Genomic DNA, 20,983 nt, shown 5'->3' with positions numbered 1-20,983 from the left:
ATAACTTAAAAGAGGCTGGAATATTTCGAGTTGAATACAGTTTCTGCGTGGCTTGTTTTCTTCTGCCTCTTTTTTTTAAAGCTCATCTTTGGGTGAAAAATTGTCAGGATCTTCTGCAGTCCAACTACAACAAACAGCGCTTTGATCAACCTTTAGAGGCTTCAACCTGGCTGAAGAATTTCAAAACTACAAATGAGCGCTTCTTGAACCAGGTGACTAGACTCTCAGAAGTTGAGTGCTTGGTAGTCCTTATATGGATTCTTTGTGCCCTGAGTACCAATAGACTATGGAGAACTGATACTGGAGTTGAAATATCTGTATCAGTTTTAATTTCTTTTTGTAAGTTTTGCTCACAGTGGACTCATAACTTGAAACTCATTTATCCATGTGAAATAAATAGGCAACAGTAAGTTGTTCCCATTTTGTGGGTAGCAAAGTGAAATTCAGTTGATTCATTGACTTGTCAAGGTACATCCTCCAATCCCTCACAAGCACATTTCCAACTACATGATTTTCTCCAGATAAGATCTTTTTAGGGAACCAGAAATGTATTGGAAAAATTCTTTACCCTGGTGATTCCTGGATACCCTGTCTAGACCAGGGGCCTTCAACTCTGGGTATAAAGCAGAGTCACCTAAGGGCTTGTTAAAAATGCAGATGCCATTCTGGACATTTTCATCAGAATCCCTTATGTATGTTTTTTCAAGACTCCAAGCAGAAATGGATTAGAAAGCATTCACTTTGGTCAGGTACGGTTGCTCATATCTATAATCCCAGCACTTTGGGAGGCCGAGGCAGGAGTTCGAGATGAGCCTGGCCAACATGATGAAATCCCATCTCTACTAAAAATACAAAAATTAGCTGGGCGTGGTGGTGCACACCTGTAGGCCCATCTATTCAGGAGGCTGAGGCAGGGGAATCTCTTGAACCTGAGAATCAGAGGTTGTAGTGAGCCGAGATAGCGCCACTGCACTCCAGCCTGGGTGACAAAGTGAGATATGGTCTCAAAAAACAGAAAAAAGAGGTCAGGCGTGGTGGCTCAGACATGTAATCCTAGCATTTTGGGAGGCCGAGGTGGGCAGATCACCTGAGGTCAGGAATCTAGACCAGCCTGGCCAACATGGTGAAACCCCATCTCTACTAAAAATACAAAAATTAGCCAGGCATGTTGGCACACGCCCGAAATCCCAGCTACTCAGGAGGCTGAGGCAGGAGAATTGCTTGAACCTGGGAAGTGGATGTTGCAGTGAGCTGAGATCGCACCACTGCACTCCAGCCTGGGTTACAGAGCGAAACTCTGTCTCAAAAAAACAAAACAAAACAAAACAAAAAAACGAAAGCATTCACTTCTACGTTGAGGTCTCTTACAGAACCTGAACAATAGATTAAAATGAACTCCTATTAACCTTAGCCTCCAACCTTTTCAAGCGATGGTTTCACCCTTAGGCCAAGTAGCCTTTTTTTGGTTTTTATTTTCTTTGCTTGCTTTTAGATAAAAGTTCAAGAGAAGTATGTCTGGAATAAGAGAGAAAGCACTGAGAAAGGCAGTCCTCTGGGAGAAGTGGTTGAACAGGTATAAGAAAAGACACTGAATGTGTAACATGCAATAACAAGAGAAGGCCTCCGGTAGCACTACAATCCACTGTCTCTCCCAATAGGGCATCACGCGGGTGAGGAACGCCACAGATGCAGTTGGAATTGTGCTGAAAGAGCTAAAGAGGCAAAGTTCTTTGGGTATTTTTCACCTCCTGGTGGCCGTGGATGGAATCAATGCTCTTTGGGGAAGAACCACCCTGAAAAGAGAAGATAAAAGCCCGGTAGGAAAACTGGGTGTCTCTATCGATATTCTTTCTCTGATTTCTGGTTCCATCAGTATGGAGGCTGGGTTTTAGCCTTGTAGACCATACAATATGTTTTCTTGCCCTAGGAATATTTAAAGTAAGATAAACAGTAAACAGCTGGGTGCAGTGGCTCACGCCTATAATCCCAGTGGCTCAGGATGCTAAGGTGGGAGGATCGCTTGAGGCCAGGAGTTCAAGACTAGGATGGGCACTATAGCAAGGCCCCTGCCTCTAAAAAAATAAGGAATTAGCCAGTAGCCAGGCATGGTGGCACACACCTGTAGTCACCGCTACTGGAAAGCTGAGGCCAGAGGATCACTTGAGCCCTGGAGTTCAAGGTTGTAATGTGGCATGATTGCAACACTGCACACCAACCTGGGTGACAGAGTGAGATCCTGTCTCTTAAAAAATATATATATGGCTGGGCGCAGTGGCTCATGCCTGTAATCCCAGCACTTGGGGAGACTGAGGCGGCCGAATCACCTGAGGTCGGAGTTTGAGACCAGCTTGACCAACATGGTGAAACCCCGTCTCTACTAAAAATACAAAAACTGGCCGGGCATGGTGGCGCATGCTTGTAATCCCACCTACTCAGGGGGCTGAGGCAGGAGAATCGCTTGAACCCGGGAGCCGATTGCGCCACTGCACTCCAGCCTGGGCAACGAGCAAAACTCCGTGTCAAAAAAACTCCATAGGCCGGGCGCGGTGGCTCAAGCCTGTAATCCCAGCACTTTGGGAGGCCGAGACGGGCGGATCACAAGGTCAGGAGATCGAGACCATCCTGGCTAACATGGTGAAACCCCGTCTCTACTAAAAATACAAAAAAACTAGCCAGGCGAGGTGGCGGGCGCCTGTAGTCCCAGCTACTCGGGAGGCTGAGGCAGGAGAATGGCGTAAACCCGGGAGGCGGAGCTTGCAGTGAGCTGAGATCCGGCCACTGCACTCCAGCCTGGGCGACAGAGCGAGACTCCGTCTCAAAAAAAAAAAAAAAAAAAAAAAAAAACCTCCATATACACACACACACATATTCATATATATATGTGTATATGCACATATACATATGTATGTGCACATATGTGTTTGCATATATATGCACATATTCACATGTATATCTGCACATACACATATTCATATATGTATACGCATATGTTCATATGTGCATATATACACATATATTCATATTCATATATGCGTGTATATATATATGAAGATAAACAGCAAGGCCTGTGGTGGCTGATGCCTGTAATCCCAGCACTTTTGGGAGGCCGAGATGGGTGGTTTGCTTGAGTCCAGGAGTTTGGAGTTTGAGATCAGCCTGGGCAGCACAGTGAAACCCTGTCTCTACAAAAAACACGAAAAATTAGCTGGGCATGGTGGTTTGCACCTGTATGTAGCTCGAGCTCCTTGGAAGGCTGAGATGGGAGGATGGCTTGAGCCCAAGAGGCAGAGGCTGCAATGAGTGGAGATGGTATCACTGCATTCCAGGCTGGGCAACAGAATGAGACTCTGTCTCAAAAAAAAAAAAAAAAAAAAAAAAAGATAAACAGTAAAATGGAAACAGAGGAGAAGGTAATGCCAAGAGTTCCACTATTCATTGAAAACTAAGGGAGTATATTGTGGAAAGAGAATGACAGCAGAAGCTATGTTTTCTTTCTTTCTTAATTTTTTATCTTTTGATTCTTTTTTCAAAATGAGGCTAGATGGTCTAAGCAGAGGAGATCAGAAGCATCAAAATGGGGCTGGTTTGGGGTAGTGGGTGTTTTTCTCGGTGACTGTTGTTAATCTCCAGAAGCATGGCAGTTCTGAGGCCAAAAGCTATGTGGCTTATCCCAGAGGGAGTACCTTCAGGTATACAATTATGTCTTAGTTGAGGGTTTTAAAAAAATTGTTGTCGCCAGGCGTGGTGGCTCATGCTTGTAATCCCAGCACTTTGGGAGGCCGAGGTGGGCGGATCACAAGGTCAGAAGTTCGAGACCATCCTGGCTAACATGGTGAAACCCTGTCTCTACTAAAAATACAAAAAATTAGGTAGGTGCTGATGGCATCTGCCTGTAGTCCCAGCTACTCAGGAGGCTGAGGCAGGAGAATTGCTTGAACCCAGGAGGCGGAGGTTGCAAGTAAGCCGAGATCACGCCACTGCACTCCAGCCTGGGCGACAGAGCAAGACTCTGTCAAGAAAAACAAAAAAAAACACAGAAAAATTGTCAGTTATTTCAGGAGGACATCTGGGAAAGGCACGTGATGATCTCTTATCTCTTTCTGTCCAATATGCAGATTGCCCCAGAGGAATTAGCACTTATTCACAACTTGAGGAAAATGATGAAAAATGATTGGGTAAGTGTATATGATACCTCACACATTTCAGAAAGAAATGTATTTTCATTTTAAACATGTTCTCCTATTTCATTGCTAGTACTTTACCATCTCTAATTTTATGGACAGTAAGTTATTATGTCTTATTTAATTCCTGTATCTGTACCAAGTTAGAAATAAGGTCTGAATTAAAATCTATGTATATGGTTTATAATCTTTCCACTTAACTGGAGTAAGTTTATTCACAACCATTTTATTTAAATATTGGCCTAATTTTATTTTGCTTGTAGACATTTAAAGTGTTTTTGTATTTCCTTACGGTCTTTGGAAAAGAGTTTGAGACCCACACATATGTCATGGTAAATTAAAATCAGGCAGCAGTTTACTGTCAGAGCCACAGCTGGAATAACCAATTTAGTTGCCATTTAACTGTGCTAGACCATACTTTTGTAACACTGTATGCCCAAGAAAGAAAAAAACATTTACAGATGATTAAATTGCAGTTTTCTATCCTTTTCAACTTTTTCCAGTTCAGCCATTTCTTGTTTCTTTCAGCATGGTGGTGCCATTGTGTCGACTTTGAGCCAGACTGGGTCTCTCTTTAAGCCCCGGAAAGCCTATCTGCCCCAGGAGTTGCTGGGAAAGGTCAAGTCAAACGAAAATTTGTCTTAGATTGTTATCCTGTCTAAAGAAAAGTATTTATTAATCTATTTATTTTGACATAATTTCAGACTTAGAGAAAAATCATATTCCTTTATGCCCTTCTCCTGGATTCCTAAAATATTAACTTGATCATAATTGCTTTAGCCGTCTGTCTTTCTCCAGAGTTTCTTTGCTTTTTTTTTTTTTGAGGCGGAGACTTGCTCTGTCACCCAGGCTTGAGTGCGATGGCGCAATCTCGGCTCACCGCAACCTCCACCTACTGGGTTCAAGTGATTCTCCTTTCTCAGCCTCCTAAATAGCTGGGATTACAGGTGTCCACCACCACGCCCAGCTAAATTTTTTTTTTTTTTAGTAGAGATGAGGTTTCACCATGTTGGCCAGGCTGGTTTCAAACTCCTGACCTCAAGTGATCCGCCCACCTCAGCCTCCCAAAGTGCTAGGATTATAGGTGTGAGCCACAGTGCCTGGTCTTAACGCTTCTTTGTCTCCAAATAATGTCTCATTCATATAAACAAAGATACTTTAATATATACCCTGAGCATAATTATCAAAGTCAGAAAATTGACATTGATGTCATACTTATACCTAATTAGTGGAATTAATTCTGATGTAGCCAGTTATCCCGGTATCTTTTATAGAAAAATAAATCCCAGATAATGTGTCACATTAAGTTGTCATGTCTCTGGCCGGGTGCAGTGGCTCATGCCTGTAATCCCAGCACTTTGGGAGGCCGAGGCAGGTGGATAACGAGGTCAGGAGATCAAGACCATCCTGGCTAACACGGTGAAACCCCATCTCTACTAAAAATACAAAAAATTAGCCAGGCGTGGTGGTACGTGCGTGTAGTCTCAGTTACTTGGGAGGCTGAGGCAGAAGAATCGCTTGAACCCAGGAGGCGGAGGTTGCAGTGAACCAAGATTGCGCCACTGCACTCTAGCCTGAGCCACAAAGCAAGACTCCGTCTCAAGAAAAAAAAAAAAAAAATTCCTTCCTGTGAGCATGGTGGCTCACAGCTGTAATCCCAGCACTTTGGGAGGCCAAGGCAGAAGGATCCCTTGAGCTCAGGAGTTTGAGACCAGCCTGGGCAACAAAGTGAGACCCCACCTCTACAAAAAAAGTTTTTAAATTAGCTGGGCATGGTGGCATTCACATGTAGTCACAGCTACTCTGAAGACTGAGGTGGGAGGATCGCTTGAGCCCGGGAGGTCAAGGTTGTAGTCAGCCCTGATTTTGCCAGTGCACGCCATCCTGGGCGACAGAGTGAGGCCCTGTCACAACAGCAAAAAAAAAAGCTCCTTCAAACTTGCTTCTATATCCTTTTAACATGTCCTGATCATTATGTTTTTGGAGACAGGGTCTCACTCTGTCACCCAGGTTGTAGTGCAGTAGCACCATCATAACTCACTGTAGCCTTGAGCACATGCCACCATACCCAACCACGCTGAATGTTGTCTCTTTTTTTTTTTTTTTTTAGAGGCAGGGTCTTAACTATGTCTTTGCCTAGGGTGGTCTTGAACTGCTCGCTTCAGGCCGGGCATGGTGGCTTATGCCTGTAATCCTAGCACTTTGGGAGGCCGAGGCGGGTGGATCACAAGGTCAAGAGATTGAGACCATCCTGGCTAACATGGTGAAACCCCGTCTCTACTAAAAATGCAAAAAAAAAAAAAAAAATTAGCCGGGCGTGGCAGCGGGCGCCTGTAATCCCAGCTACTTGGGAGGTTGAGGCAGGAGAATGGTGTGAACCCGGGAGGTGGAGCTTGCAGTGAGCCGAGATCGCGCCACTGCACTCCAGCCTAGGCGACAGAGCGAGAGTCCGTCTCAAAAAAAAAAAAAAAAAAAAAAAAAAAAAAATATATATATATATATATATATATATATATATATATATATAGTATCTGTAGCTGCGTAGAGCACGAGTAGCCAGACACCATATGTGGAATCCTGTATCAGGCAATGTTGCCAGAGAATGAGAAGTAGAGTTACATAGAAGAAAAACAAAGACTTTGCCTTCAAAGTGCTTAAGTAGTTTGTCTGGTGCCTTGTCCCTTAACTAATATGTTTCCTGATCCTTTTTCTTCCCCAGGAAGGATTTGATGCCCTGGATCCCTTTATTCCCATCCTGGTTTCCAACTATAACCCAAAGGAATTTGAAAGTTGTATTCAGTATTATTTGGAAAACAATTGGCTTCAACATGAGAAAGGTCCATCATTTAGTTTTTTCCTATCAGGGCTTTGTGATCACAGTAGAATCCCACTCAATCAGAGCCTTGATCTCTTCTTCCATCAACAACAGCCTTAATTTGTACTTTATCCTTTATCTTGACTTCTTTCTGGCTGATAAATGGTACAGAAAGGTGGGTGGAAGGTTGTTATGGTTTAATTTACAAAAGAGATTTTATCCCTAAATGTTTCATGATAAAGAAGGGAGCAAAACCAACTCCATCCACTGGGCAGAGTTTCCAGGTAATTGGGTTCCTGCCACATTCTCCTTAATGAATTTATTCATTCAACAGACTTCACTTGAGAGATTCATTCTGGGACACCCACAGAATAATTCATACTGCACGAGGGCTACTCCAGCACCTAAGTAAATCTTTGCCACACCTGTCCTAGTAGATGTACAGAAATTAACTTCAGCACCATATTTCATCTACTCTGACTGAAAGCATTCCAGCTGTTCATTTATTTGCCCTTGACCTCATCTTTGAATATGAGAGGGGATATAGAAGAAAAGCTAAGGCTGTTCTATCACTAGATAATAGAAAGTTAATAGTAATTGGAGGCCTGGTGCAGTGGCTCACGCCTGTAATCTGCACTTTGGTAGGCCAAGGTGGGAGGATCACTTGACGTCGGCAGTTTGAGACCAGCCTGGTTTATACAGTGAGACCCTATTTCTATTGAAAAAAGCAAAAAAAAAAAAAAAAAAAAGTACTAATTGGAATAGCTTATTAAAGGAGTACAGTGAAGAGTGTAAGACTAACTGCAGCATGTTAAGTTGGGACACACAATGGACAGATTTCTAAGAGTTGGGAGATGTGACAAAATCCTGATGTCCAGAAGACACTCTTGGAGTGGAAGGGAGAGCTCCATGGTGGATTGGAGGAGTAGACACAGAAAAGGAAATAATGCATACAAAAGAAGAGTAGCTTGTTGGGGTAAGGGTCTAGAAGTAAGATTTCTTGGGAGATGATAATTACCTCAGAACGTAATTTGGATATAGTAGCCTCTGACTACACCATTTCCTGGGGAACACAGTGCAGCAGGAAACTGCCACTTACCTGTTTGTCTCCGTTTTAGCTGCTACAGAAGAAGGGAAAAAAGAGCTGCTGTTCCTAAGTAACGCGAACCCCTCGCTGCTGGAGCGGCACTGTGCCTACCTCTAAACCACGATCACAACATGTGAGGAAGACAGTGGACATCTCCTTTTGTCTGGACCTAGTGAGATGAGGAAGTCGGGCAGTACACAGGAAGAGGAGCCAGGCCCTTGTACCTAGGGGATTGGACAGGACTGCAGTTGGCTCTAGACCTGCATTAAAATGGGTTTCACTGTGAATGCGTGACAATAAGATGTTCCCTTGTTCCTGAAACTTCTATTGGTTTATTGGATGTGGTTTTTCACATTTAAGATAACTGTGGCTCTTTTCCTAAAAAAGAAAATACCTTTCTAAAGTGTTGTGTTAGATTAATAATATGGAAGGAGTCTTTAGATTGGCCAAGTTGCATTTCTCTGATATTCCACTTGTTGCAGGTCAGAAGAGATCAATTCTACAGAAATTTCCAGTGGTTCTGTTGAGGTTTTATGGAATTCAGCATGTCAAAATTCACAGCTGGCTGGGCACAGTGGCTCATGCCTGTAATCCCAGCACTTTGGAAGCCCAAGGCGGGCAGACTGCTTGAGTTCAGGAGTTTGCAACCAGCCTGGGCAACATAGTAAAACCCTGTCTCTACTAAAACTACAAAAATTAGCCGGGCACGGTGGCATGCCCCTGTAATCCAAGCTATTCGGCAGGCTGAGGCAGGAGAATTGCTTCAACTTGGGAGGCAGATGTTGCAGTGAGCCGAGATTGCACTACTGCACTCCAGCCTGGGTAACAGAGCAAGACTCCCTCTCAAAAAAATAAAGTACACTGTGCTGTTTTACATGAGAGGCTTCAGCATCTAAGGATGTTGCTACCTGGGGGAAGTGGGGTCCTGGAAGGAATCCTGCATAGGTATGAGGAATAACAATAATGGAAAATCAGTTATCTTCCCTTTCTCCTAGTGCTTTTCTAAAAGGAATCTGTTACCAAATCTACACAAATATATATATGACCGGGCTTGGTGGCTCATGCATGTAATCCCAGCACTTTGGGAGGCTGAGGTGGGCAGATCACTTGAGGTCAGGAGTTCAAGACCAGCCTGGCCAACATGGTGAAACCCCGTCTGTACTAAAAATACAAAAAGCCAGGGGTGGTGGCACACACCTCTAATCCCAGCTACTCGGGAGGCTGAGGCAGGAGACTCGCTTGAACCCAGGAGGTGGAGGTTGCAGTGAGCAGAGATAGCACCACTGCACTCCAGCCTGTGTGATACTCTCTCTATATATACACATATGTATATATATTATATGTATATATTATGAATATATTAGTATTACTATTAATATATTGTGTATTATACTATATACTACTTTGATATATATTAGAAATATATTTACTTTGATAGTGATATGTTACTATCAAAGTAATATATGTTATATATTATATATTGTGTGTGAAAATATATATTACTCATAATATTGGGTCCTGTAATGTATATGTATTATATATATTAGTATATATATAATATATTTTTTATTTATATATTTTTAAGAGATAGTCTTGCCCTGTCTTCCAGGCTGGAGTGCAGTGGCATGATCACAGCTCACTGCAGCCCCAACTCCTGGGCTCAATCAGTCCTTTCGCCTCAGCCTCCCAAGTAACTTGGGACCACAGGTGTGTGCTACCACACCTGGCTAATTTTTTAGTGTTCGGTAGAGACAGAATGTAGGTTGGTTTCCCAGGCTAAGCAATATGGCAAAACCTCAGAGTGAGACCCAATCTCTAAATAAATAAATAATTTGAACAAAATAACTGCTAAATGTACACTAGAAACCATATTCCTGATGATAATTTAAAATATCTAAATGGAAAGATACTCCATGTTCATTGATTGGAGTACTCAATAGATGGCAGTTATTCGCATATTAACCTATAGATTCAATGCAATCATTATCAAAATTTCAGCAGGTTTTTTGGAAAACTGACCAAGCACGGTGGTCCATGCCTATAATCTCAGCACCTTGGGAGGCCAAGGTGGGCAGATCACTTGAGCCTAGGAGTTTGAGACCAGCCTGGGCAACATGGAGAAGCCTAGGCTCTACAACAAATACAAAAATTAGCCAGGTATGGTGGTGTGCACCTGTAGTTCCAGCTACTTGGGAGGCTGAGGCAGGAGGATCACTTGAACCCCAGAGCTTGAGGTTTCAGTGAGCCGTGATCATGCCACTGCTCTCCATCCTCAGCTGCAGAGTAAGACCCTGCCTCAAAAAACAAAAAAATTAAAAAGGGAAACTGACCTAAAGTTTATGTTTTTTTAAAATATTATTTTGAGACAGGGTCTCTCTGTTCCCCAGGCTGGAATGTCAGGCTGCATTATAGCCTCGACCTTCTGGACTCAATCCTCCCACCTCAGCTCCACGAGTGGTTAGGACTACAGGCACACACCACCACTTGTGGCTAATTTTGATTTTTTTTTTTTTTTAAATAATGATGGGATCTCACTATGTTGCCCAGGCTGGTCTCAAACTCCTGGGCTCAAGTGATCCACCTGTCTCAGCCTCCCAAATTGCTGGGTGTACAAGCGTGAATGACTTTGGCCAGCCTATAACCCCATCGTCTGTTTCTGGGAAGACCTAATGCACCCAAACACAATGCTACCTTCAATAGACAAATCTAAAATTGCAAATAAAAATTCAAAAGAGGGCCAGGTGTGGTGGTGCAGGTGGATCACCTGAGGTCAGGAGTTTGAGACCAGCCTGAGTAACATCATGAGCCAAGATCGCGCCACTGCACTCCAGCCTGGTGACAGTGCGAGACTCCGTCTCAAAAAAAAAAAAAAAGAGCCGGGTCCGGTGGCTCACGCCTGTAACCCCAGCACTTTGGGAGGCCGAGACGGGCGGATCACGAGGTCAGGAGATCGAGACCATCATGGCTAACACGGTGAAACCCCGTCTCTACTAAAAATACAAAAAATCAGCCAGGCGCGGTGGCCGGCGCCTGTAATCCCAGCTACTCGGGAGGCTGAGGCAGGAGAATGGCGTGAACCCGGGAGGCGGAGCTTGCAGTGAGCCAAGATCGCGCCACAGCACTCCAGCCTGGGCGACAGAGCGAGCCTGTGTCTCAAAAAAAAATAATAGATTGAGTAGCATGATTAACACTTGTCCTAATGGAAGTATTTTTTAAAATTGAATCCCCAAACAACTTTTTTTTTTTTGTAGAAGTTCTTTTACATTCACGTAATATACTTTATTTATTTATTTTAATTTTATTTTATTTTAGTTTTTGAGACGGAGTCTCGCTCTGTCACCCAGGCTGGAGTGCAGTGGCATGATCTCGGCTCACTGCAAGTGCCGCCTCCCGGGGTTCATGCCATTCTCCTGCCTCAGCCTCCCGAGTAGCTGGGACTATAGATGCCCACCACCACACTCAGCTAATTTTTTTTGTATTTTTGGTAGAGATGAGGTTTCACCGTGTTAGCCAGGATGGTCTCGATCTCCTGACCTCATGATCCGCCCGCCTCAGCCTCCCAAAGTGCTGGGATTACAGGCGTGAGCCACCGTGCCCAGCCTCTACTTTATTTTTAATAGCCTAAGTACAGTCATCCTTTTCTTTAACCCAGGAAGACAGAGAGAGAGCAACTGAAGTTGCCTAAAGCTGAACTTGGACATCACCAAGCCTCTAGAAAGGCAGAAGATTATGAAATAATGCTTTAATAAACATATTATTTAATAAGCATCTGTTGTTCTACAAAGTAGAAAATACATCAGGTCATTATTGTTGACCCTTGAACAATAACGTTTTTGGACTGCACGGGTCCACTTAGTCATATATATATATATATATATATATATATATATATATATATTTTTTTTTTTTTTTTTTAAGACAGGGTCTCGCTCTGTTGCCCAGGCTGGAGTGCAGTGGCATGATCTTGGCTCACTGTAACCTCCGCAACCTAGGTTCAAGCTATCCTCCTGACTCAGCCTCCCTAGTAGCTGGGCTTACAGGTGCCCACCACCACACCCGACTAATTTTTGTATTTATAGCAGAGACGGGGTGTCACCATATTGGCCAGGCTGTTCTCAAACTCCTGACCTCAGGTGATCCACTCACTTCAGCCTCCCAAAGTGCTGGGATTACAGGTGTGAGCCACTGAGCCCGGCCTCGCAGATCTTTTTCAATAGAAGTTATATAGAGTGGACCTGCCTTTCTGGCCTCACCTTCCACCTATCAAATCCCAAAACTTCTGAATGTACTTTCTTTTGAAACACATAAAGAACCTGTTCAAAATTGACTGACAATGGACCATAAACCAACTCAATATATTTCAAAGAATTTAAATCATACAGCCGTGTACTCTGATTCTAATACAATTTAAGGTAGAAACCAGTAACAAAAAGAGAAGTAGAAACTCACATGTCTGGAAATAAAAACATACTTTTCTGATGTGCCCATTGGTCAGGAAAATAAATCAGAATGGAATTGAGAAATTCAAATTAAACGATTGTGAAATTACTAAACACAAACTTAAACAAAAATTTTGTACATTGAAAATACTGGCTGGCAGGGCACGGTGACTCAGGCCTGTAATCCCAGCACTTTGGGAGGCCAAGGCAGGAGGATTCCTTGAGCCCAGGACTTCAAGACCAGCCTGGGCACCATAGTGAAACCTCATCTCCACCAAAAATGCAAAAATTGACCGGGCGCAGTGGCTCACGTCTGTAATCCCAGCACTTTTGGAGGCTAAAGCAGGCAGATCACCTGAGGTCAGGAGTTCAAGACCAGCCTGGCCAACATGGCAAAATCCTGTCTCTGCTAAAAAGTACAAAAATTAGCTGGGCGTGGTGGCAGGCACCTGTAATCCCAGCTACTCGGGAGGCTGAGGCAGGGAGATTGCTTGAACCCAGGAGGTGGAAGTTGCAGTGAGCTGAGATCACACCACTGCACTCCAGCCTGGGTGACAGAGCGAGACTCCATCTCAAGAAAAACAAAAAAAAAAGCAAAAATTAGCTGGATTCGTGATGGCGCACACCTGTAGTCCCAGCTACTTGGGGGGCTGAGGTGGGAGGATGGCTTGAGCCCAAGAGGTCGAAGTTGCAGTGAGCCGTGTTTGTGCCACTGCACTCCAGCTTGAGTGACAAAGTGAGATCCTATCTCAAAAAAATATTTTTAAAAAATATTAAATATTTAAAAATATTAAAATTGGCCAGGTGCAGTGGCTTACGCCTGTAATCCCAGCACTTTGGGAGACTGAGGCTGGCAGATCACGAGGTCAGGAATTTGAGACCAGCCTGGCCAACATAGTGAAACCCTGTCTCTACTAAGAATACAAAAATGAGCCAGGTGTGGTGGCGCGTGCCTGTAGTCCCAGCTACTCGGGAGTCTGAGGCAGGAGAATCACTTGAACCTGGGAAGTGGAGGTTGCAGTGAGCTATCATGCCATTGCCCTCCAGTCTGGGTGACAGAACGACACTCTGGCTAATTTTTGTGTTTTTAGAAGAGAGGGGGTTTGTCACGTTGGCCAGGCTGGTCTTGAACTCCTGACCTCAGGTGATCCACCTGCCTCAGCCTCCCAAAGTGCTGGGATTACAGGCATGAGCCACTACGCCAAACCCAGATCCAATATTTTAAAAGGATAATCAACATAAATGAGTTTGGGATAATTTTAGGAATGCAAGATAGTATTACATGAAAATCAGACGATGTAAAGTATTCATTAGTGCAACAAAGGAAGGATAAAATAATGTAATTATCTCAGTGCGGAGAAAGCTGAAAAAACATTCAAATCTATTAATGACCAAAATTCTTAGCAAAACAGGAATACAGAACTTCCTTAAACTGCCAGAGTACCTACAGAAACTTTTCAGCCCACATCATACTTATAAGTGAAATGGTAGCTGCGCACAGTGCCTCACACCTGTAATCCCAACACTTTCAGAGGCCGAGGTGAGCAGATCGCTTGAGCTCAGGAGTTTGAGACCAGCCTGGGCAAGATGGTGAAACCCCATAAGTACAAAAAATACAAATTAGCCAGTGTGGTGGCCTATGCCTGTAATTGCAGCTACGTGGGAGGCTGCGGTGGGAGAATCGCTTCAGCCCGAGGTTGAGGCTGCAGTGAGCTAAGATTGCACCACTGCACTCCAGCCTGGGCAAGAGAGTGAGACCCTGTCTCTAAATAAACAAATAAGACTAAATAAATGTGGAATTACAAAGAGCTCAGAATAGACAAGAGAGTCTCAGATTTTATTTTTTATTTTCAGACGGAGTCTTGATCTGTCGCCCAGATTGGAGTGCAGTGGTGCTATCTCAGCTCACTGCAATCTCCGCCTCCTGGGTTCAAGTGATTCTCCTGCCTCAGCCTCCGGAGTAGCTGGGATTACAGGTGCCAATCACCATGCCCAACTAATTTTTGTATTTTTAGTAGAGACGGGGTTTCACTATGTTGACCAAGTTGGTCTAGAACTCTCGACCTCAGGTGGTCCGCCCAGCTCAGTTTCCCAGAGAGCTGGGATTACAGGCTTGAGCCACCGCGCCTGGCTTTTTTTTTTTTTTTTTTTTTTTTTTTTTTTTTTTGAGACAGGGTCTCGCTCTGTCACCCAGACAGGAGTGCAGTAGTGTGATCATAGGTCACTGTAGCCTCGAATTTTTGGGCCCAAGCAATCCTCCCACCTCAGCCTCCAGTTGGGACTACAGATGTGAGCTGCCTGGCTTTTTGAAAAATTATTTTATAGGGTGTCGGGGGCGGGTGTCTCACTAGGTTGCCCAGTCTGGAATTTCAGGACTCAAGCGATCCTCCTGCCTCAGCCTCCCAAAACCGGGGAATGCAGGCATGAGGCTTAGCGCCGGGCCAATATTTGCTTTATCTTTCTAAATATACACAAGGATGTTAATCATAGTGCCTAATAGCCCAAAATAGGAAACAATCCCAAAAGCTATTATCAGCAGAATATACTCTTTCTTTAGAATAGATCAGTGGTGGTGCAGCGATGAAAAATATAGATATATGCAAAAATATAAATTACATAAACCATATTGAACAAAAGACACCAACAGATACAGACTCTATTTACATAAGGTATTAGATACCAGAGACAGATAAATACATGTAAATTATAGAGATATGATAGCTAGGCCAGTCCACAGGGTATAGTCCTGATCCGCGTGACTTCTGAAGACAGAGGGCATGGGAGGCTTTAGGGGAGCTTCCGCTTTTCTGGCGAGGTTTTATTTTTGCCCGGGGAGCTATCAGCCAGCGGAGATCTGTGAGAAGGGGTAAGACCTCAGGGGAAGTACGAGGAAGAGCGTTCCGCGGCCCGCGACCGGGCGGCCCCTTCAGCGGCGAAGGCAGCGCCCAGCCCGCGCCAACGTGGAGCAGGAGCAACGGCGTGGCCCGTGGACCCCGCCCCTCGCAGGCAACCACAGAGAAGCCGGACTGGGCCACGTCTCGGAAGAGGCAGGAATCGGCGAATCGTTTCTCCAATAGAAAAGGATGTGTTTGCGGACCAATAGGTCGCCGAGAATGACACCCGCCCACGCGCCTGCTAAGCCAATCGGTTAGGAGCAGCGAGCGGCGGGGCTGGGTCGCTGCGGTCCCTTGGAGCCGCGCAGTATGGCGGGCGGGGCCCGGGAAGTGCTCACACTGCAGTTGGGACACTTTGCCGGTTTCGTGGGCGCGCACTGGTGGAACCAGCAGGTGAGGTCGGCCGGTAGCTGCCCCCGAGGAGCCCTTCGGGATCTACAGTCCCGACGTTCAGCCGGCCTGCCTCGTCCTCTCTGCTTCCCCAGGATGCTGCGCTGGGCCGAGCAACCGATGCCAAGGAGTCGCCGGGAGAGCTGTGCCCCGATGTCCTGTATCGTACGGGCCGGACGCTGCACGGCCAGGATACCTGCACGCCGCGACTCATCCTCATGGATCTGAAGGGTGAGGTGGTGGCAGCGTCAGCCCGTGCCCTGTGTTTCCCTTCCGCGAGCCGAGCCCTTGCGCTGCCGTTATCTTCAAGACCCTCCCACCTTACTGAGCTCAAGGACTGGAGATGAGCTGAGCACAGCATGCCAACACCCGAGAGGCGCAGGACGGCAAAACTTTATTTTGCTCAAGAGCCATCTCGGGAATAGGCTGCTAGGCCCTAGAGACAGAGGACTTGAACTACAGCACTCCTGTCGGACCCTTGGATGTGGTTGTTGCCCCCGTTCCACAGCTAATGACTAAGCTGAGAACGGAGAGATGGAATCTGGATTCTCCTAGGCCAAGGTTCCCCTGCCCGAACTAGTGTATATCCCAGAAAGCTTGGAAGAGCCAAGTGCTGGAGAGATGGTGACAGCAGGTTGTCAGGTGATCAGAGGAAGGTTAGCTAGACGGGGAGGGCGCCCCAGGCTTTGACCTAACTTTCTCTGTTATTTCTGTACAGGTAGTTTGAGCTCCCTAAAAGAGGAAGGTGGACTCTACAGGGACAAACAGTTGGATGCTGCAATAGCATGGTGTGTAATTGATGTGTGGATAAGGGTGGGGAACATGTATGTACATAGAACGCAGGAGAACTCATCAGAGTGCGGTTTCTTTGATCAATCTCCAATCTCTTTCAGGCAGGGGAAGCTCACCACACACAAAGAGGAACTCTGTCCCAAGAACCCTTATCTCCAGGACTTTCTGAGTGCAGAGGTGAGGGCCTCTGCCCTGAACTTTTTAACCCAGTGCTACAACCCGAGGGCCTCCATAGGGGCAGGTAAAAGGGAATTTTACTCATTTTAAATGTCTTAGAATGATATTTTGGGAAAAAGCACTTCTTTTCCTAAGGGCCACGACTCGGTGAACAGAAAGGAGGCTGTGCGGTGTGGCCAGCCAACTCAAGAAGGATGAACCAGCCTTTATCTCTAAACTGCCCGGAACTAAATGTAGATTTTTCTTCACCCCTCCCAGGGAGTGCTGAGTAGTGATGGTGTTTGGAGGGTCAAATCCATTCCCAATGGCAAAGGTGAGACTTCTCCAGATACTGATGGATGCGGGTCTGGGTAGAGCAGAAACGTGGAGAAAGGTACATTTCCTCTGCTTGTCTTCAGGTTCCCCACCACTCACCACCGCTACAACTCCAAAACCACTTATCCCTACAGAGGCCAGCATCAGGGTCTGGTCAGACTTCCTCAGAGTCCATCTCCATCCCCGGAGCATCTGTATGATTCAGAAGTACAACCATGATGGGTATGGGGACCCCAGAGGCTGTGAGGCAAGAAACGTGGGTCCCCACCAATGCAGGATGAGGCTCTTGAGGCCATCTTCCCTGCCCTCCCCCAGGACAAGAGGTTGAGGAGCTGAGGGAAGAGATGTAAGTCTTGGATTGTGTTTACTTGTGGCAGGGAAGCAGGTCGGCTGGAAGCTTTTGGCCAAGGGGAAAGTGTCCTAAAGGAACCCAAGTACCAGGAAGAGCTGGAGGACAGGCTGCACTTCTACGTGGAGGAATGTGACTACTTGCAGGTAGCGGCGTGGCAACGTGCACTCCAGGGTAGAAGCTCTTCTCATCCTACTCCCTAACTATTTTTCATCACTCACCTCCGCTCAGGGCTTCCAGATCCTGTGTGACCTGCACGATGGCTTCTCTGGGGTAGGCGCGAAGGCGGCAGAGCTGCTACAAGATGAATATTCAGGGCGGGGAATAATAACGTGGGGCCTGCTACCTGGTCCCTACCATCGTGGGGTGAGTGGAACTTGGAGGAGTAAGCAGTCACACGGTGGGGAGGGAGAAATGAGAATCCCAGGGGGAGAGTTGCTTAATGCAAACTACTCTTTTTCTTCAGCAGGAGGCCCAGAGAAACATCTATCGTCTATTAAACACAGCTTTTGGTCTCGTACACCTGACTGCTCACAGCTCTCTCGTCTGTCCTTTGTCCTTGGGTGGGAGCCTGGGCCTGCGACCTGAGCCACCTGTCAACTTCCCTTACCTGCATTACGATGTAAGTCTCGGTGCTCGTTCTGACTGCAGCAGGCTACGGGGCCTCCTCATACTCCCAGTCAGCCGCTGTCTGTTACTGGCTCTGTTCCTGAGGCCCGAGCTTGAACTCAGCTGTGATGTGGCCTCTCAGATCACACTGTCCTATGCCCTATGCTTGTCCAGCCAGAGACCAGACATACCCCTGCTTTGTCCCCTGGATCTTTCTGGTGTTAATATTCTGCCTCCACACATTCTTTTCCAGGCCTGAGGCCAAGTGCCCCTCTTGGTGTCTTCTTACAGGCCACTCTGCCCTTCCACTGCAGTGCCATCCTGGCTACAGCCCTGGACACAGTCACTGTTCCTTATCGCCTGTGTTCCTCTCCAGTTTCCATGGTTCATCTGGCTGACATGCTGAGCTTCTGTGGGAAAAAGGTATGAAGCTTTGTGAGGGGTTGGGTCAGTGCTGAGAAAATGTCCTCTAACGTGTTCTCTTCCTTCTCTTTAGGTGGTGACAGCAGGAGCAACCATTCCTTTCCCCTTGGCTCCAGGCCAGTCCCTTCCTGATTCCCTGATGCAGTTTGGAGGAGCCACCCCATGGACCCCACTGTCTGCATGTGGGGAGCCTTCTGGAACACGTTGCTTTGCCCAGTCAGTGGTGCTGAGGGGTATAGACAGAGCATGCCACACGAGGTGAGAGCTGTTGGTCCTTAGGAACCCTTGTCAGATTTTTGTTTCATATCCTTTTCCCCCTAATTTCTCTGGGACATTCTAATGATATTGTTCCCTCCCCACCCCTTAAAAAGGAAGCAAAAAGAAATTTTTTTTTGGATCCAGCTGATGGCCTGAAAACATAAGAATTCTTAGTTTCTTATTCATGCTGCCACAGCCTAATGGTGGTTTTGGCTTTGTTCTGGCAGCCAGCTCACCCCAGGGACACCTCCACCCTCCTCCCTTCACGCATGTACCACTGGGGAAGAAGTCTTGGCTCAGTATTTACAACAGCAGCAGCCTAGAGTCATGAGGTCAGTGTAACGGTTGCTCCTGCCCTTCTTGCCAACCTCAACCCTCCTGTGACTTCTTACGCGCTTAGCGTCTGTTCTCTGCCCCCACAGTTCTTCCCATCTGCTGCTGACTCCCTACAGGGTGGGTCCTCCTTACCCCCACCTCTTCTCAAGCTGCAGTCCACAGGGTATGGTTCTGGATGGTTCCCCCAAGGGAGCAGGTATGTAGGAGGTAAAGAAAACTGAGATTTCAAGTATGGGCGAGTTTTTACTATCTCCGTTCCTGGATTAAAAGTGCTGAAAAAGTCCACAGTTAAACATTCTTTTATTCACCCTATGGCTCCCAAGAAAAGCATTCTTCCTCTGGAGTACTGGTGTACTAAGGGGACAGTACACCAAATTTGTTGAGTTTACAATCAAGTCTACTAAGGTTGGACTTCCTTATCGGTTTGATAGAGTCCCAGGGCAGAATAATCATCCATCTACAGGTCTCTCTTTCCTCTCCCTCCTCAGCAGTGGAGAGCATCCCAGTGTTTGGGGCACTGTGTTCCTCTTCGTCCCTGCACCAGACCCTGGAAGCCTTGGCCAGAGACCTCACCAAACTCGACTTGCGGCGCTGGGCCAGCTTCATGGATGCTGGAGTGGAGCACGATGACGTAGCAGAGCTCCTGCAGGAGCTACAAAGCCTGGCCCAGTGCTACCACGCTGGTGACAGCCTCGTGGACTAAAGTTCCCAGTGTGGGAGAGAGGAGCTAGTGTGCAATAAACACAGCTGGATGCGGGAGCCCAGTGTCTTCGTGCAGAGGAGCTCAATGTTGCAGGACTAGCTACACCAACATATGCACTTTTTACATTTAGAAACACTGATTAGACCACAGAACAATAAATATGTGCCATCAGACCAAAAAAAAGTAGAGAAAGGAGCTGAGCTCCACTCTCACTCGATGCTATTTACAGAGGAGATCTGTAAGGTCTTCATAAAAGACCTTGAATGGTGCCTAGGATGGCAGAGCCCCTGGGTCCTACTCCATCCTCCAGCCTTTGTCCTCGTCCTGGGCTCCTCTGCCGGTCTGTAAACTGGGCGCAAGGACTGTACAAGCGGAGTACAACTACCCTCCTGCCTAATGACAGGGCACCTGCTGGGTTTGGTCCTGTGTAGATGATACCCAAGTATTCCCAGAGTCTCATTCATCCAGCTCCTCTTCAGACAGAAGGTCCCCACGGTCAGACAGCTGGTCTGCATTGCTGGTACTGGTTGCATCATCCTCATCCTCAGAGCTGGCTTCACAGGCAGTGTGGAAGAGCTGCATGAGTTCTCGAAAACGGTGGGAGACCTAAGAAAGGCGAAGGGCTGTATTCGCTGATCCTTAGTAACATGTTAACATTTATGAAGCACTATATATTGATTTGCAAAATCTTTTATGTATTCAACACAGCAAGGTTGGGAGAGCTATGTCATTATAGCTAAGGAAACTCAAGAGGCTAAATGTTTTGTCCAAAGTCACACGCCTCCTAAAAACAGAATGGCCGGCACGGTGGCTCACACCTGTAATCCCAGCACTTTGGGAGGCCGAGGCAGGCGGATCACTTGAGGTCAGGAGTTTGAGACCAGCCTGGCCAACATGGTGAAACCGTGTCTCTACTAAAAATACAAAAATCGGTCGGGTGGCGGGCGCCTGTAATCCCAGCCATTCGGGAGGCTGAGGCAGGAGAATTGCTTGGACCCGGGAGGCAGAGGTTGCAGTGAGCTGAGATCATGCCAGCACTCCAGCCTGGGCGACAGAGCAGGACTCCGGCTCAAAAAAAAAAAAGAAAAGAAAAAGCTAGAATGGAAACTGGGGCTTCCACAGGAAGGACAAAATGCAGTCAGTGTCCTCTCTCCTGTCCTAGAACCACTACCACCCTGATGAGTCAAGCCTTTCCTTAGATCAGACCTTTACAAA

At 46.3% G+C, this 20,983-nt stretch overlaps 3 protein-coding genes across 21 annotated transcripts in view; 2 read left to right on the top strand and 1 right to left on the bottom strand.

Moving 5' to 3' along the window:
- LOC105498018 (death associated protein 3) overlaps positions 1–8,408 on the top strand; it is a 55,480-nt gene extending 47,072 nt beyond the window's left edge. For 7 of the 8 annotated variants that reach the window (XM_071084075.1, XM_071084049.1, XM_071084084.1 and 4 more), the window contains 7 exons: positions 82–212; positions 1,493–1,573; positions 1,659–1,817; positions 4,116–4,175; positions 4,710–4,799; positions 6,901–7,018; positions 8,115–8,408. In XM_071084075.1, the coding sequence (XP_070940176.1) occupies positions 82–212; positions 1,493–1,573; positions 1,659–1,817; positions 4,116–4,175; positions 4,710–4,799; positions 6,901–7,018; positions 8,115–8,200 (725 nt within the window). In that variant the 3' untranslated portion in view covers positions 8,201–8,408. The remainder of the gene's footprint in view (positions 1–81; positions 213–1,492; positions 1,574–1,658; positions 1,818–4,115; positions 4,176–4,709; positions 4,800–6,900; positions 7,019–8,114) is intronic. The other variant, XM_071084089.1, reaches the window with a different exon arrangement.
- Positions 8,409–15,452: 7,044 nt separating this feature from the next.
- LOC105498265 (protein misato homolog 1) lies at positions 15,453–20,469 on the top strand. Of its 5 annotated transcripts, none has more exons than XM_071084020.1 (14): positions 15,453–15,809; positions 15,902–16,037; positions 16,525–16,594; positions 16,700–16,775; positions 17,034–17,088; positions 17,174–17,312; positions 17,468–17,585; positions 17,671–17,805; positions 17,909–18,061; positions 18,340–18,471; positions 18,545–18,729; positions 18,957–19,061; positions 19,152–19,261; positions 19,529–20,469. In XM_071084020.1, exons 1-14 carry the CDS (start codon positions 15,726–15,728, stop codon positions 19,693–19,695), a joined length of 1,665 nt encoding a protein of 554 aa, XP_070940121.1. In that variant the 5' UTR covers positions 15,453–15,725; the 3' UTR covers positions 19,696–20,469. The 5 variants fall into 5 exon arrangements, with proteins under 5 accessions (XP_070940121.1, XP_070940113.1, XP_070940118.1 ...); XM_071084012.1 differs by having other exon boundaries at positions 15,455–15,809; positions 19,557–20,469; XM_071084017.1 differs by having other exon boundaries at positions 15,456–15,809; positions 19,152–19,228; positions 19,557–20,469.
- Positions 19,349–20,983, bottom strand: part of LOC105498266 (gon-4 like) — a 102,070-nt gene continuing 100,435 nt past the window's right edge. For 5 of the 8 annotated variants that reach the window (XM_071083925.1, XM_071083937.1, XM_071083932.1 and 2 more), the window contains one exon: positions 19,349–20,391. In XM_071083925.1, the coding sequence (XP_070940026.1) occupies positions 19,978–20,391 (414 nt within the window). In that variant the 3' untranslated portion in view covers positions 19,349–19,977. The remainder of the gene's footprint in view (positions 20,392–20,983) is intronic. The other 3 variants (XM_071083947.1, XR_011616243.1, XR_011616242.1) reach the window with 3 other exon arrangements.

This window comes from Macaca nemestrina, chromosome 1, assembly GCF_043159975.1.
Source record: "Macaca nemestrina isolate mMacNem1 chromosome 1, mMacNem.hap1, whole genome shotgun sequence".
In the NCBI taxonomy this organism is placed as follows: Eukaryota; Metazoa; Chordata; class Mammalia; order Primates; family Cercopithecidae; genus Macaca; species Macaca nemestrina.
The sequence above is the reverse complement of the archived record's forward strand: the minus strand, read 5'-3'. Positions and strand labels throughout refer to the sequence as shown.